The sequence below is a fragment of the Trifolium pratense genome, linkage group LG4, assembly GCF_020283565.1.
Source record: "Trifolium pratense cultivar HEN17-A07 linkage group LG4, ARS_RC_1.1, whole genome shotgun sequence".
Classification (NCBI taxonomy): domain Eukaryota; kingdom Viridiplantae; phylum Streptophyta; class Magnoliopsida; order Fabales; family Fabaceae; genus Trifolium; species Trifolium pratense.
The window spans coordinates 42,342,376-42,360,007 of record NC_060062.1 but is presented as its reverse complement, the minus strand read 5'-3'; the positions used below and the strand labels follow the sequence as shown (position 1 = coordinate 42,360,007).

At 33.9% G+C, this 17,632-nt stretch overlaps 1 protein-coding gene across 2 annotated transcripts; it reads right to left on the bottom strand.

Annotated features, from left to right (window-relative positions):
• Nucleotides 1–1,217: 1,217 nt before the first annotated feature.
• Nucleotides 1,218–11,120, bottom strand: LOC123881943 (topless-related protein 4-like). Of its 2 annotated transcripts, none has more exons than XM_045930715.1 (26): nucleotides 10,846–11,120; nucleotides 10,609–10,708; nucleotides 10,273–10,452; nucleotides 10,044–10,157; nucleotides 9,787–9,945; nucleotides 9,518–9,695; nucleotides 9,303–9,432; nucleotides 8,772–8,881; nucleotides 7,775–7,943; nucleotides 7,552–7,661; nucleotides 7,392–7,461; nucleotides 7,187–7,260; nucleotides 6,945–7,040; nucleotides 6,765–6,860; nucleotides 5,823–5,950; nucleotides 5,489–5,723; nucleotides 5,238–5,402; nucleotides 5,072–5,164; nucleotides 4,828–4,974; nucleotides 4,174–4,284; nucleotides 3,909–4,088; nucleotides 3,061–3,189; nucleotides 2,802–2,897; nucleotides 2,296–2,484; nucleotides 1,958–2,124; nucleotides 1,218–1,874 (listed from the first exon to the last, which is right to left on the bottom strand). In XM_045930715.1, the coding sequence occupies exons 2-26, from the start codon at nucleotides 10,686–10,688 to the stop codon at nucleotides 1,676–1,678; spliced, it is 3,405 nt and encodes a 1,134-aa protein (XP_045786671.1). In that variant the 5' UTR covers nucleotides 10,689–10,708; nucleotides 10,846–11,120; the 3' UTR covers nucleotides 1,218–1,675. The 2 variants fall into 2 exon arrangements, with proteins under 2 accessions (XP_045786671.1, XP_045786672.1); XM_045930716.1 differs by having other exon boundaries at nucleotides 10,609–10,699; nucleotides 10,846–11,100.
• Between the last annotated feature and the right edge of the window lie 6,512 nt (nucleotides 11,121–17,632).

Here is a 17,632-nt window from a genome sequence, read left to right as displayed (position 1 = left end):
CAAATAAAATCTGATATTTATAACGACGAATGAATTATAAAACTCTCACAATACCTTCCTAACATTTTTTTTTTGAATCACGCATATTGCCGGAACTGAGTTGAGATCCGAAATGGAGAGGATCCTAACTCGCCGGAACTGACCCCGCACCAAAAATTGGTGCCAAAAAAATAAAATAAACACGTACTGCTGTACTGTAGTAGATAGTACTAGTATTTTTGTTTTGAGACAGAGGTAGTAATGTCTGCTAGTAGTACAATAGTACTTTAGTGCATCAACTTCCGTCGGTCAAAGACAGTTCAAAATCGAAAGAACTTTGACTATAATTAGTTAACCGAAAATTCTGGAGTAGTAATTAGCACCGCTCTTTGACTAAATGACTCTGAATTTCAGACACAGATATTTAACTGCACATTCAATTGTCATTACTCATTACTCTCTCCAAACTCCATTTCTAAAGTAAAACAATGTACTAATATCTTCTATTATATTATAAAAAATTATATTTTAAAAATATTCGTCGAGACAAATTTGAACATCTTATATGTCAAAATTTGTTTTTATATCCAATAAAAAAAAATATTGTCAAAGTAAGTTATATAAATAATGCGCGATTCTCAAATGACACTTAAACAGAACTATCAATTTGATACATGTGAGTAAAACATAATTGGGTTAAATACACATTTATGCTAAATAATAGCGTTTATTAAGCCACATGGTCAGACAAAATAGGTTGTATCAACAAAATGAAATGAGTAACCAAAATTCTAAGGAAAAAGAAATTAGATTGGGGACAAAACAAATTTTGAAATAGAGGAAGCAAAACTTCAGAAATTTTTTTGTAAAAGAAAAACTTCACTTTTTAAAAATATAAAATGACCAAAAATGCATTTAAACCAATGTAGTGAGACCAACATTCAACATAATCCAGTGTGCTTGTCAAAGAAAAACGTCTGATATACTCACACAATTATGATGACTAATTCATAGAAAGATCTCAAAAACATTTAACGATTGTCTCAAATTATAATAAGACTCTAAATATCAAACTCATGCACAGATAGTTAAAAGAACCCAAAGCTAGTTAGAACTCAGGTCACAATCACATGTAGTTTGATATTCAGAGTTAATTTTGATTATTTTTACTAATCAGAAACATTTAACAGCTCCATTAAGTGAAGCTTCGGTTCCTCAGAAACATTTAAACCCACTGGTAAAGATATTTAAAAGATTCCTTGCATCAAAGGTAGAAATAATAAATAAACATCTGAATATCAGAGTAGCTCACTTTAGTTGGGAAAAAAAAAACCTATAACGGACTAGTCCACTATATATATAAAAAATCTACACAAATAAAATAAGACCCAACCAAAATGAAAAACCTAAATAAAATAATGATAATGACCCTCCACTCCACAACGCCCCAACCGAATTTACACTATGCATTTCAGTAATAATCCTAAATGAGTAAACATACTCAACTAACCCCATTGGAGATGAAATAGATTAGGAAGCCACTAACAAGGTGATTGGTTCAATTGATTTATCCTAGCTTATAAACACAAGTTCCGCAGCTTCCTCTTGCGAAAGGAATGAAGGCACTGGGGGCGGGACCATAAGCAATCAAATACACACTCAAAGGTCCTTAGAGACACTACTGCATAATGCACCATCACCTTTGGGGTTGCTCTGAAACTGAGGCACCTGAAGGAGTGCTAGGACCAGCACCGTTCTCGGTTGGAGGTGGAGAACCCCACCTTCCTTCTGACTCTAGTGGTTCAAGTACATGTACTCCACCATCTGTAAGTCCTAATGCAAATTGATTGGATTCGGAGGGATGTGCAGCGATCACAAGAGGATAAACTCTCAAGCTGTCAAAAATAAGTTCTTTCAGATGTGAGAAAATAGAATTACAACAAAAGATCTTTCGTACACCTTTGATAACAAAATGTACCTTGGGTTGGGATGGAGATATGCAGTTTGATTTATTCTGCATCTTAATCTGAGCGTTGAGGCAGTAAGAACACCAACACTTCCATCTTCAAAGCTTACATATATTGATTGACTGTCACATGAATATGTAGCATGTGTGATCGGACCACTAGCTTCCCGCGGCACAAACTGATCGTTACAAAAATAAATTCTAGAATCAGCAAGTTTCTTGGCTTAAAATATAGATCACATTGAAATGCAAAAATCAGATACAGTTGGTGATTAAATAAACTATGCGCTCCAGCAGATCAAAGTAAAAATTATACATAAATTAAAAATTGAGTTTAAACCAGCACACACCTGCTTTAGGCATTCCAATTTTGGGGCCTCGTATATGGCTATTTGAGTTTCATGCACAGCCAGTAAATGTGTCTGGTCTAAATGAAATTGAACACGAGTATCTGCAAGAGGTGCTGGTGCTCGTCCATTTGGCATTTGTAGGAATTTACTTGCTTGCCTTTCCCATCCATCGGTGCTCCATACACACAACTATTTGACATGAAATCAATGAATACTTTCTTAATAATGAAATCCACTAATTACATTGTTAATAACTTAATGATCATACATACTTCCACAAAGGAGTAATTCTAACAAATGCAGAGAACATAATGGCCAATACTAATGCACACATATATGCATAGTCATAGACAAACAATGAGAAAATCTAAGGTAAACACAACCTATTTGAACGTTGAACATATCTGGACTATGTAGGCAAACAAAAACAATATTATTCCTTAAAGATGGCTTTTAGCTTTTGGCAACGCTATAGGGCAAAAGGCTGCTATTTTAACATTCTTTACCTGAGAGTCAGCTCCAGATGATACGAGAACATTTAGAACGTGCGAAAAAGCAAGACCAGTGATTCTCTTCTGATGACCTTTTAGCTTGGTTTTGACCTTCATGGAAACATTTTTTATAAGCTCAAAGTCAAAATCTTCACAAAAAAAAAGCATCAATATACGAAACTAAACTGATGGATTTAGGCATAGAGAAAAAATAAAATTAAGAGGCTAATGCAATCTTATAAAACAATAGTCAAATTATGAAACTTAGTAATACCTCATCCACTCGAACATTATAAATTTGTATGGAAGAGTCATCCATGCCAATAGCAATAATATTGTTATCTTGAGGATGAAATGCAAGAAATGTAGCAGCTGGTGGTGGTGGCATGAAAGTTGTCATTGTCTGCAGTTAGGGTTCAGAGAGATTAATGTTATTTCAATATATAATAATAGCAACACAGAAATTCTGGATGTACTACAATAAACCATGAAGTTATGTACTACCGCCTAAATTACTTAGCCAAATAATTAGTAGATTGTATACTATCATCAAAATTACATGAAATTGCAATTGTCTCTCAAGAGTCTGTCCATTTTGGCTACACTGCTCAAAGGTCAAAGATAGGAACTACCAAAAACGTAGAACAATTAAGGTGGGAAACAAAAATAGAAACAAAGCGAAAGAAAACATGTTGGCCTCCAAACTAATTTCACCCAACTGATGCAACCAAGTTGCGAATTTCTCATTTGTCTTGGTTACAACTCCATACTAAATTCAATCTCTTTTATTTCACACCAATCTATGGCATTTATAAGCCTCGTAAATATGGAATGCAAGCAATTTTAATGAGGTATGGACATGTATAAAGTATAATGATATACTTAACCCCAAACAAAATGATATATGGGGATACCCAAATGAACCCAGTGCTGCTAGCCTTTGACAACACTGGATTAATATCTATTTAAGCTCACTATTGAACGATCAGAAATAAAAACCAGTAAATTAAATTTTTCAACAAAAAAGAATTAGTGACAAGCCCCATGAAACTTACGGTGGAATAATTCTTCCTGTTAGTCAATACATTAATTAAAAAATAGACAGAAGAAGAAGTCGCATACCTTGAATGTCATCATATTGAACAGGGAAATTTTTCCTCCAGAAGCAGACATAACATACGAGTCATTCTTGGAAAGTGCAAAACATGACACAGCATCCTCTGGGTTAGTATCACCTATATCGTTAGTCATCAATATTCCACTAGATGGTTGCCACAGTTGTGGTTGAAGACTAGCAGTGGCCTGCATGATAAGTTATTGTTGAGAACAATCGTATGGCATTAACCTGTAATCTAAATACAACCATGTATTAGAGATACTTCATTACCTTGCCTGAAGTGTTACGCTCATTTTTCTGCCATTTCCAAAGCTTGTGAACAGCATTAGCTGCCAAAGCTAAAATCGCAACCCCTTGGTTTGTATAAATTAACCTAGAAACCTGAAACAATATTTAACAGTTCAAAGATACTAAAGTTTCTAAGAACCTCAAGCTGTCGAACACGGATAGTTCACATTTGTTTATAATGACTACAAAATAAACAATTTCCTTCCACATCATACTTCTGTTTCTCCTAAAAATTCACGTTTGTTTATAATGGCTACGTAATAAGAAACTGTCCAGTACCAGCTATTGAAGTGTGAAAAAACAATAGGACCACGTACTATTTTCCGAGTCAGTTTCAAAATTGAAATGTTAAAAAAAAAAAAGGAAGGGGAATATCCAAGTAGAATAGAACTTGAACATGTGATATGCAAAAGTGATATTCTATAGGCAAAATATTGTATGCCATACACTCCACATGTACAGCATGTGCAACATAACAGGTTATTTATATATTGAATAAGGCACTATTTTGCCGAAGTTGTAATTCAATAGGGAAGCGGAGCATGCATGCATTGATGAGAATAAAACACTTATACAAACAGCTTCACATGCCAAAAGAAAACGAAGAACATATAAAAATTTAGTCTGAGACCATACCCTCATTGATGATAAACCATCAGGAAGTTTCAAGGAACGGCATTGTGATGGTTCGTTGATTTCTGTTAGCTTCCATATCCTAGATTTTTCCACAGCTTCATCAACAATTCTGGGTTTGACATCAGCTATACTTCGAGAATCATTATTCTACAAATAAAAGAGTAGTACATGATTAAATACAACCCTAGAAAAATGTAATCCACGTTCATTGAGAGATTAGCTATAGATATGTGGAGAAACTCACAAGCCCAACCATGGCTGCTACTGGAGGAGTTCTATCAGCAAGGCTTGTTCCAACAGCAGCATTGGGAGAAGAAAAAGCGCCAATAGTAGGTGCCTGAATTAACATGGAGGATTCAAAAGATGCACTTGCAGTAGATTAACTGTAAGCTATATTTTAATATATTTACCTTCACGGCAGCTGCAGAAGCAACTCTGGAAGCATCAAATGTACGATTGTCCACAGTCCGGAGCAGTCTAATACCTTCTGCATTTGCTAAAATTTTAACTCCATTATCACTTGTGGAGACAGCCAATAGTATTCCATCCTTGTTAAATCTAATACATGGAGAAGCCTGCAGGTTTCAAAGATATGTATTACTTTATAATGAAGTTATCATCATCATCAGAAAACAAAACAATAAGCCAAACCAATAATTACCAGTAATCCACCATCTGCATCAATACTTGTCAACAAGCTTGTGTTATCCATGTCCCAGAATTTGATCGTAAACTCATCACCAGCAGCTAAGAACCTATTCTTAGTGGTATCAAATTGTACAACACCTGCGGACCTCTTCCCAAGACCGTGATATGTACGCTTCACGGCTCCTTCACTTTCATTCCATTCCACTAGAAATGACTCCCCTTCTTTATTTGTGCCGCACGAAAACAATCTATGAACCATATATGGATAGTAAAAATATTTAAATCACAATTTCACGCACTAAACCAAAAAAAAAGGAGATAAAAGGAAACAAAAAGTTTGTGCGAACCTTGTTCCATCAGCACTATAAGACATTATGGTAGATGAATGGCCAGGTGCATCATAGTCAACCCTAGATCCCATGTTATCATACAGCCATGCCTTTATTTTTCCATCAGTTGCGGTTGAGAAGATGAACTGCAATGCGAAATCAGAACATAGTTGGAAATTTTATAAGAAAACAAGCATGATATGTGAACCAAAATAAATTAGAATGAAAAGAATATTATTTTCTTCTCAACCTCAAAAGGTATCCATGATCTATCCACCAACTTGAAAATATTACGAGGACAAGCTTCAAGATAAAAATATACTCTCCATATTACAGTTATTGACCAAGCATAACCACTAAAGGGATAATTAGAGTTCACATGTACACCACAATTTATAACATGAATAGAACTTGTAAATCACACGTTACACTTATTATGTTGGATTGCTGACATTTTATCCAAATAGAGGATTCCTTTAGTAATTGCATCCGTCCCCCCAAAATGAAATAAAAAACACACACTAGTACTTACAAAAACCAAGTTCAGCGAGAAAAATATATGTTGGAAACAAAAATTTGCATGTAGTCGAGCACACATGTAAAACAAAAAGCATTTACTATCCACATTTTCAAAGCTTATCCACACTCTGATGACATGGACTAAATAAAGTTTGTGACAATACACACGTCATCCACAACAGATGGAATGAACATAAATACACGAATTATGTCATAAATGTACAAAGGCTGGCTAATTGATTGATGACCCACAAGACTTCGTCTATCCCTTGCACATGCTGGAATTTTAAGATTGCTATTTCAAAAGTAACTGCATAATTTCTCATTTTGTGCTTGTATCACTGTTTCTTGCTCAAAATTTCTTTTTTCTTATGAAGTTTTTCTTTTGTAGTCCCTCTTTAGACATCTGATGAATATTCATACGCGGATATAAAGTATTACCTGAATATTTTCTTTGTGATGAGGGCATACAGAATATACAGGCGCTTCATGACCCTCAAAAGTATATTGCTTTGCACCGGTGACTGCATCCCATACCTGTAAACCTTAAACTTTTAATCCCATACCTGTAAACCTTAAACTTTTTTAAAAAAATTGTTTAGATATGTATGGTAAACCAACCTTGATGACCCTATCATCTCCACATGTTACAACACAAAGCTGTTTATTTGGATAAGAAAAGGCAAGATCATTGACACTCCCAGCATGAGCCTCAATCTGCGCCACAAAAATACATCAAGATAAGTTTCGGACCTTTTGCTTTCAATCATTCAATGTACGGATAGGAGATGATGGAAAGCTATAAGTAAATAATAGATAAATAATGATCTCGTAGAAAATCTATGAACTTTAAACAGACAAACCTCTAGGTGGTTTCTCAGATCATCCCCACCATGATAGGAATATATGTGGACAATATGTTTAGAATAAGCAACACCTGAAGTATAAAAAATGATAAAGCATACTTTAGAACTCCTAACAAATTTGCATATAAGGCAAAATTATCACCAAGAAATATTCAGTGAATATGAGAGCAAAACACAGAAGAATAAACTTGGTAGAACATACTGCAAAGTGTTCCATCAGGACTCCACACCACACGATTAACTGAGGCTGTGTACTCATTGGAAAGAGACGCCTGCATAAGAATAAAGGAATTAATTAATAATCACCATGGGACAAGGTATCTTAAAAAACAAGCAGTAAATAAGCATTTAGAGATTCATGCCTGTAAAGCCACTGAGCAGACTCCAAGTTCCCAAACCTTAAAATTTCTATGAGCAATCCTTTCACGACTACCTATATCCCACACCATAACATCGCCCATGTTTGTTCCAACTAACCATCAACAGAAAAATAAATAGATAAGTAAATAAAGTCAATTGGGAAAAACATATAGAATGTAAGAAACTATTAAGAAGTTTAAAAAATTCACACAGAAATAGGCTTACCAAGAAGGACAATTTGCTGAAGTGGATGGAAGTCCATACTTTTGACATTTGAACCTTGGTTGAGAGTCAACACAGCAGTCTTAGGCAAGTCATCAGAGGAATAGGAACTCTGACCATGGCTCTGGCTTGAGTATCCAACAGGAAGCAAATTTACTGGTAGATTATTGACCTGCGAAAAAATATATATAAACAGGGCTCAGTTATATACAATGAACCAATACTAGAGTCAGACAGTACACGCTACATCTGAAGATGTGAAGGGGAAACCCTAAGAATTTAAAATTGAAAAACAAACTGCCTTAGATAGCAAGACACAAATTTTGAATAAAGAAATTGTTTAAATAAAACTCAAGTATAAAGCTACATCCACTCAAACTGCTTTGAGATAAAAAACATACACTAATCCACCCAAAGAAAATTATATGAATAATCACTTCCCAACTAGTGTAAAGAAAAATTCATATTCCCTACATAAATGCAACTTACTAATCTGTGGAATGAAAATAATTCTGAAAAGAACCATCAAAAGACACTTGTTATGAAATCTACTACCCAGTTTGCATATGAAGTAACATACAAAATGCTTCTCTATAACACACTTCAAAAACAGTTTTTCGTTTTAAAAATGAAGGAAAATAAGCAGAGTACGAAAACACAAAACTAAGGATACTCTCTAGGCAATTCTGAAATGCAAGTTTAATTTTCTCTTCCTAATTTCACAATTGAAGAATCAATATCCAACCGTTAACTGATTGCCATAAACATATATAACAGTCAAAATCAACGGGTAAAACAGAAAGCAAGATAGTAACAATTAACAAGATTCAAACTTCCTTTTTTAAATTGTGCTAATTCAAACATGCACTAAAGCTTATAATAACATAGCTAATTCTTATTTGACACATTAGCACTCTGAAATTAAGTCTAATAACAAGATTCAAACTTTCATGTTAGAATTGAGTAAGACTAAGGAGAAAATAGAATGCAAGTACTGTACTTCATCTGATATGCCAAAAGGTCTTGTTCTCTTCAGTACATGATCTGAATCTGCAGTTTGATAGTCCATAGCTGGGTTATTGGGAGGAGTTCTGGGGCGCTTTAAAAGAGCTGGTACCAGTGGCAAAAGTAAAAAGCCAAAAGGGCACAAGAAAATCAGTTTAGTTAAATATGAAGTGTGCAATTCTACTTCATTAAATGATATCATTAGCTTGTTGCTACAACTCAATATCAATTTCTTTGTTTTCACATTACAAGTATTTTCTCCATCCCAAGTGTTGTTATTGATAGTTGATAATAACAATGCATATCAAGCAAGTAACCAATGTTAATTCCTGGACCATGTGTTACCAGAAACACATGGTTTTCAATATCAATTTCATGGTTTTTAACAGTACAAGTATTTTCTCCATCCCAAGGGGTCATATTGATAGTTGATAATAACAATGCATATCAACCAAGTAACCAATGTTAATTACTAGGCCATGTGTTACCACAAACACTCAAAAACAGTTATTTGTAGTAATATTACCTGCATTATTAGCTTGAGCCAAACCCAATGGTCCTACTCCTGCAGAAGCTGAAGGGTGTGGAACTGGGGAAGGGTTAGCCATCCATCCAGCAAGAGAAGTCGGAAGAGCAGCTTGGGTGGGCTGAAATGGCTATAAAAGGTATATAGTCATAATATGTATGTATAAAGTTATAACAACTAATGAAACAAATGTCATATCCTGTTGTTTAACTTACACCGTGAGCACTGAGTGGCGGGAAACCACCAGCCTTTGGGACACCACCCATTAAGGGATTGGTAACAGGGGATGGGGCACGAGCACCATTCGGTTGCCCACAACTATGGTCAACAAAAAGGGTCTTTATGTCAGGATTAGGCCTTGGATTCTTACAAAGTTGATGCTGCCAATTCAAACTGCAAATCAACAGACAAAAAATGTAAATAACACCAAACTTAACCCAACTAGATTATATAAACATAGATCATATCAAATTCTTTTAACAACCTCTGATTGATTAGAGTACGCAATCTGGAGTTCTTCAATGAAGGAAATTGCAACTTGTCACGAAACAAAGGGTTAGCTTCTATTAGCTTCTTCAGTTCAGCAAGCATTATTGCCCTAGCAGATTTTGTATCCCCATACTTAGACAGCTGTTCATTTTGTCTGCAAATTCATTTAAAAAAAAACATCTTAAAGCCAATAAATTAATCACACAGGTTAGACTTCCATCAAAACATAATATTCAAGAGTACTATCCAAACCTAAAGTTATCCAAAGTCAACAACTGCGTAATCTCCTTAAAAAGCTCTTCGTTAAATGCCGCAAACACTTTCAAATCCTTCACTAAAATTTCCACAGCTTTAGCTCGATCACCCCTGCAACAATTTTTCATTTATTTAACAACAAACCAAATAACAGAGAAAATGGCAAAATAGCAAGCAAATTAGAAAAGAGTAACAGTACACAACCAAACATGAAAAAGTAACCTACTTATCTAACGCTTCTAGATACTTCTGCTTTCGAATCTCGAAGAAGATCTTCATCGAGTAACGATTATCATCCACCTTGGTAAAACCAGTCAAGTACTTCTCAACCTCATCCCACTCCCCATTCGTCACCATTTCCTCAAAATATCTCATGTTAAAGTAAAAACCTGATTCTTGCTCCAACCTTCACATTCACAATCACAAATTCACATACACAATATAAATTACCAAATTAAGTCAAAAAAAAATATATATAAATTACCAAATTAAAAATTTAAAAATAATAAAATAAATTGATGAATGAAACTAAGCGTATGTATGTACGTACGGACGTACGTACCTGTGAACAGAGTCCTTAAATTTCTCTTCATCGAGAAACTGAAGTATAAGAAAAACCAGTTCTCTGCTTAACGAAGACATGGCGGTTACGCCTGAAAGATCTAGAAGCGAATAGATCAACAATCAACAATACATAAGCAACGAAAACAACGAATTGAACACGAAATAGACGAAAATTAAACAAAATATTTAAAATCAGATGAAAATGCGATGGTGATGGAGTTGTAATTGTAACAACCTGTAAGAGATTCTTCGTCGGCACAGATCGAGCGAGAGAGAGAAGGAGAAATGCGAGAAGAAGGGTTTGAGAGAGTAAATGTTTGTTTGTTTGTTTCTCGCTCTAGAGTTTTGTTTCTCTCTCTAGCTTTTCATGTGATGGAAACTCTTGTGGTTGAGTATTTATACACGAGAAAGGGGCTAGGGATTTGGAAAGAAAAAAAGAGAGAGATGAAATGTGGTGAAGCGACGAAAATATGGATGGATTCAGACAGTTTAAATAGCGTGAGCGATCACGAGATGAGATATGGAATCAGATCAGATAAGCAGGTTTGATAAGATATAAGATAAGCGCCATTGCTTATCCTTAATTTGGTGATATGTACTATTGCCTATCTGTTGGGAGTACGTCATTTAATTTGTCTACAGTAGTTTGTTTGGATTTATTATCGGATGGAGTTACGGGCTTCAAAACATGCGGTAATTAATCGTTTATTATTTTTTTTTATTTTTTCTCCATCAGCTGAATCTTGCTCGGGAGTCAGTTCTATTATCTAGTGATTTCAGTCTTCTCTCGATTGTAGTTGCGGAGGATCGAACTGTAGTCATCCTTACCAAATTCAGCGTCAATTATCACTGACCCAACTAACGATTGATATCGTTTATTAGTTATTACCCTTTTGTTCATTGTAAATAAAATACATTTTGTGAAAAAAATTATGTGCCGTAAAAAAGTAATCTCTCCGATTTTTATTATAAAAAATAAAAAAATATTTTGAGATTTATAAAATGTTTGATGTATTTATTTAATTTATAATAAAAAAAATAAAAAGATTAATTGAAATATTTAATATTTTATTGAAGAGGAAGTTTATTTTTTAGATACATTGAATAATTAATATACCAAAAAATATTTTTAGATAGAAGATCTCCACATTTAAGAATAAATATTTTTTGAAAAACAATGTATAGTTAAGAATGAATTTTATAATACGTAGTACACTATCCACAAAAAAAAAATAAAAAAAATAATATTAGTACTATATTTATCTCCTATTTAAATTATATATTATATATATCAATTTATCTACGATGAAAAATAGATTAAATATATTTAATTATTTCTAAATTAGATCATTTTAGATATGAGAAAAAAATAAAATAAATAAGAAAAAATTGGTTAAAAAAGTTACTGTATTTGATCTAAATTTGAATCAAATAAATCATTTTCTAAATATATTTTATTTATGCTTATTTTTGTGACTAAACTCTTATTTATATTTTAAACTAAAATAGTAATTTAGTACACACAAAACATTATAAACATTAATGTATGCCACCAACTTTTTATCTGGCTTTTTTGACAGATACCACCGACTTTTTTAAAATATTTAGTATTTTATGGGCATTCCTTTATTTATTTTAGAATTATTTTTATTTATGATTTTGGAAAAATTGAAGAATACTTTTGGCTATTTTTTTTTTTTTTTGTGATGAAGAGGGCAAAAGCCCGGGGGCTATGTTTCATTGTGTGTTATTTATAGTATAAAAAGGGTCAAAGCTCATTTTTGTGTGTTTTTATTAGGTAGGTATACTACCAACTAATTTCTTATTAATAGAGAAACAATTAAAACTTAACGTTTTTTTTACTTTTAATTCATTGATAGAAAAGGAAACATATTTTTAATTTTAATCAATTTGCCTGATTTATAATATTATATATTAGAATATTTTACTTTTATCAACCATCAACTTGAAACTAAGGTCTTATCTCCGATTAAGTTTCTAATTAGTAATTAATATTTTGTTTATTTTATAGAGTGAATAACCTATTGGAGCCTCCTGCAATGATACTTTGAAGATTTGGAATAGTTGTCCTCCTCATCTCAGTCTCGTGTTGATGGCTGATGTTATGGGTGTTGCTCGTCCAAGAGCTTAGTTTCTTTTCTCTTTTTGTTCTTGTGTTGTTTGTTTTTTTTTTCCATCTCATAAAAAAAAAAGCAGAGTGAATAACCTAGTTTAAATGATAAAACGTATAAACCACTAGATTTGATCTAGTGATGAGAAATTAATTTTAATACAGTATGTTAAAGGTCTTGGGTTCGATTCGTTCTATTGTAACGGAAAAAAATAATAAGGTGTATTATTGATAATTTAAAAATGTTTCTCACATGTAGTGGTGGGTTCCATATAAATTTCACTCTACTATATTCGTTTATATTTTCTTGTGTTATTCTATTTTATATAAGTAATAATTATTATAAATTTTCTGACAAAAATATTGTAAATTTATCTTGTTTATTGATGAAGTTTAATATATTAGTTAATTAAAAAATATATTTTTTTCCTACCAAATATATATATATATATATATATATATATATATATATATATAGGGGGCTGCTAATTTAGACCCAGTTGGGTCTAAATTAGCAAGGTGCACCTTTTGAGTTGGACAAAAATACCCATTTTTTATTTTTTTGGAAGAATAGAGCAACAGGGGCATTTCTGTAATTTTACGCAACAGTACACGCACCCCCCACTTCTTTTTTCCCCCCCATGACACGTGGCAGCGCGTTATTTGACAAAACCAAAGCGCGTGCACCACACGCGCCGACAGGCGCGAGTGGCTGAAGCCCAATCGCGGAGAGAGAAAGCTTTAAAAAAGGAAAGGCCACGTGTCACATTTTAATTGGCTGCGTTAATTTTTTTTCATTTTATACTTTAAACTCGATTATTTCATCGTAAATTAATTTTTTATTTTTTAATTTTTATACCAAAATTCATAATTTTTTTTTCTCTACAAATAGAGACTTGGTTTGTTTGATTTGGACACCGAAAAAAAAAACGCAATTTTTCACTACTTTAAACTCGATTATTTCGTCGTAAATTAATTTTTTATTTTTTATTTTTTATACCAAAATTCATAATTTTTTTTTCTCTACAAATAGAGACTTGGTTCGTTTGATTTGGACACAGAAAAAAAAAACTCAATTTTTCACTACCTTAATCTCATCAAATAACTAATAATCAACTTACTGAAACCATTTTACCAGCAAAATGGTTTCAGTTTACAACTCTCTGAAACCATTCTACCAGATAAATGGTTTCAGAAGCAAACACAATTAATAAATTACTCACTGAAACCATTCTACCAGTAAAATGGTTTCAGAATACAACTATGTGCAATCATTCTACAAGGTAAATGGTTTGAGAAGCAAATAACTAATAATCTACTTACTGAAACCATTCTACCAGCAAAATGGTTTCAGATTACAACTCTCTGAAACCATTGTACCAGATAAATGGTTTCAGAAGCAAACACAATTAATAAATTACTCACTGAAACCATTCTACCAGTAAAATGGTTTCAGAATACAACTATGTGCAACCATTCTACAAGCTAAATGGTTTCAGAAGCAAATAACTAATAATCAACTTACTGAAACCATTCTACCAGCAAAATGGTTTCAGATTACAACTCTCTGAAACCATTGTACCAGATAAATGGTTTCAGAAGCAAACACAATTAATAAATTACTCACTGAAACCATTCTACCAGTAAAATGGTTTCAGAATACAACTATGTGCAACCATTCTACAAGCTAAATGGTTTCAGAAGCAAATAACTAATAATCAACTTACTGAAACCATTCTACCAGCAAAATGGTTTCAGATTACAACTCTCTGAAACCATTGTACCAGATAAATGGTTTCAGAAGCAAACATTAGTTTTTAATTATCGTTTTATCTCATTTAAGGTAGTGAAAAATTGCGTTTTTTTTTCGGTGTCCAAATCGAACGAACCAAATCTCTATTTGTAGGAAAAAAAAAATTATGAATTTTGGTATAAAAAATAAAAAAAAAAAAATTAATTTACGACGAAATAATCGAGTTTAAAGTAGTGAAAAATTGCGTTTTTTTTTTTGTGTCCAAATCAAACAAACCAAGTCTCTATTTGTAGAGAAAAAAAAATTATGAATTTTGGTATAAAAATTAAAAAATAAAAAATTAATTTACGACGAAATAATCGAGTTTAAAGCATAAAATGGAAAAAATCACGCAGACCCATTCATATGCTGACACGTGGCTGCCTTTTTCAAAAGTAAAATTTTCTCTCTCCAGCTTATAATCTAGTGTGGCGCAGACAAGATGGTAGGATGATCTGGGCTGTCTGATCAATCAGACAGCCTTAATGAGATCACATCTCGGCTGTCTGATGGAAATCAACGGTCTGTAACCATGGTCCTTCCGTACGCGCGCGACACTGGATCCACGTCTATTAATTTTTAAGAAGGTGGGGGCGCGTGTCAGTATTTTTTTTTTTATGTAAAATTACAGAAATGCCCCTGTTGCTCTATTCTTTCAAAAATTAAAAGAATGGGTATTTTGGTCCAATTGAAAAGGTGCACCTTGCTAACTTAGACCTAACTAGGGTCTAAGTTAGAAAACCCCATATATATATATATATATATATATATATATATATATATACATATACATATAACAAAGTCTTCTCATCACAAGACGTGCCAAAAAAGACTAAGAAACTATACAAGGCTCAAACAAAGTATAGGACTAGACTACCACCTATGGCAGTTCAAAGTTAAAGTGCTACTCGTTACTTTCAACCACCTGTATCAAAAAAGTCTTGATCTTGTCCAACATAAGATGTACTGAGTTTGCTGAGCATCTGAATAATCTGTGGTTTATTTCTGTACACACAACCCACACAACAACCATCCATATAAGCTACATAAAAGAACGTCGTGCTCGAAGACCACCTGTTAAGTCTGTAAACTGAACAAAAGGATCTAAAAGAGTCTGAGCCGTCACCAAATAATAGTCGATCCAGGAGCAAACAAGAGACCAAAGGGCACCAAAAGTGCTGCAAGAAAAAAACAAGTGATGAGCCGACTCAACCTCTCCGCAACCAGATACACAATGATGGGCCGCCTCAGATAAAATCTCTCGAGTAACCAGGTTTGCTTTGGTAGGTAACTTGTCCCGCAAGAGTCGCCAGACGCATATGGAAACCTTCAAAGGAGCCTGTGTAACTGCATTCTATGTCGTCAAAAGCTGATATGCACCCCTAACAGTATAACTGTCGTCCAGGTCAGACTGCCACTGTCACCTATATGAAACATGAGCCTGCAAAGAGAAGGTAAGAAGTAAAGACTGACACTCCTCCAACATCTCATCCTCTCACGCCCTCAACTGACGCCGCCACAACCACGCAACCCCGCCAGCCCCCAACCCTGCATAAACATCTCAGCCACTAAAGCCGATTTGTTCTCTGCCAAGTCAAACAACCGCCCAAACCGCTCCCGCAACGAGGTCTCATCCACCCAGGAATCAGTTCAGAAAAACGTGTCAGACCCATCCCCACCTTTCTCAAAACATGCTCTCTAAACCATCCTCCCCCTGCCTCACCTCCACCATCCTGGATACGCGCCAACTCCCTCCACCACGTGCTCCACTCTCACACAACCTGCCTCTCTCAACCCCGTAACGTCCAGCCAACACTCGAAACCACAAACCCTCTATATCTACTAGCAACCTCCAACACCATTTGCCTAACAGGACCAAGTTAAACTCCCTCAACTGCCTAACCCCCAAACCCCCGTACTTCTTATATAAACATATAGATTTCCAGTTTATCCAAGATATTTTCCTAAGATCCTCACTACACACCCCCCCCCACCCCCCACCCAAAAAAAAAAAATTTAATCAAGATAGATTAAATTGAAGAGATAATACCTGGGGATCTTTAAAGAAGGAAAAAGCATAGACAAGCAGAGAGGTCAACACGGATTTAAGCAGAACTAGACGACCACCAAAAGAAAGAAAACGACTCTTCCATCCCGATAAATAATTCTTTAAACGAACCCGAACCGGTTCCCAAAAACTTAAACGCCTCTGATCACCCCTATATTATTTTCTCTTTATTTTTGGCCCCCTAATAAAATTATGCTAGCTATGCCACTAAATGAAAATATCTCATAATAATATGCAGTAGAGTTATTATGTTAGCTAAATATCTCCTAATGATATGCTTTGGAATGATCAAAATAACCTTAATTTTTTCTAGATAGTCTAAACTTGAGAATCACATTACTTCTAAGGTGGTTGATATGTCTTATCATAGACAGAGTTTAGGTTAAGTACGCTTAAAATAAAAAGGATAAATTAATACTAAAAATTGTTGTTATGTCTTATTAGATTGAGAAAGAGATAAATTTTCCTTGCATCCCGGGATGAGAATATATCTAGATGTGATACTCAATGGATTAAACCTCCTACTTATTGTGTAAAAATAAACACTAATGACTGTTACATGAATGAAACTTCAGCCTATGGCGGTCTCATTAGAGATCACCATGGTCACTTTGTTAGGTTTTTTTTTTTACATGATCTTGGAATAGAAAATATTTTGCTTGCCAAGTTTTGCAATATTTTATTTGGTTGTCAAATAGTTAGAGAAATGCAACCGACTCACGTCATCCTATAAACTAATTCAACTCATGTCGTCAATATGATCAACAATTAGTTTACTTCCATCATTCATCTTCAACCTCTCCTCTATGAGGTTATCCGTCTAACCCATCTCCCTGGTTGGACTATCCATGTCAATCGCATTCACTGTGAAGTAAACTATTGTGTCGATGCCCTTACGTTTAAAGGTCATGACATCGGTTTTATGCTTGTTATGCTAAATTCAATTCCTCCTTTATATTAGTATTCTTTTTTACAAGGATATTTTTTTTAATGGCCTTTTTTACAAGGACTTAAAAGAAGCATGTTCCTTT

What these genes read in the sequence shown, in the direction of transcription:
- LOC123881943 (XM_045930715.1), bottom strand. Translation starts at nt 10,688, where the DNA reads ATGTCTTCGTTAAGCAGAGAACTGGTTTTTCTTATACTTCAGTTTCTC. An exon ending in TTTAAGGACTCTGTTCACAG is followed by an intron (nt 10,453 to 10,608) that starts GTACGTACGTCC and finishes GTGAATGTGAAG; the next exon opens with GTTGGAGCAAGAATCAGGTT. An exon ending in TAGCAGCCATGGTTGGGCTT is followed by an intron (nt 4,975 to 5,071) that starts GTGAGTTTCTCC and finishes TTTTATTTGTAG; the next exon opens with AATAATGATTCTCGAAGTAT.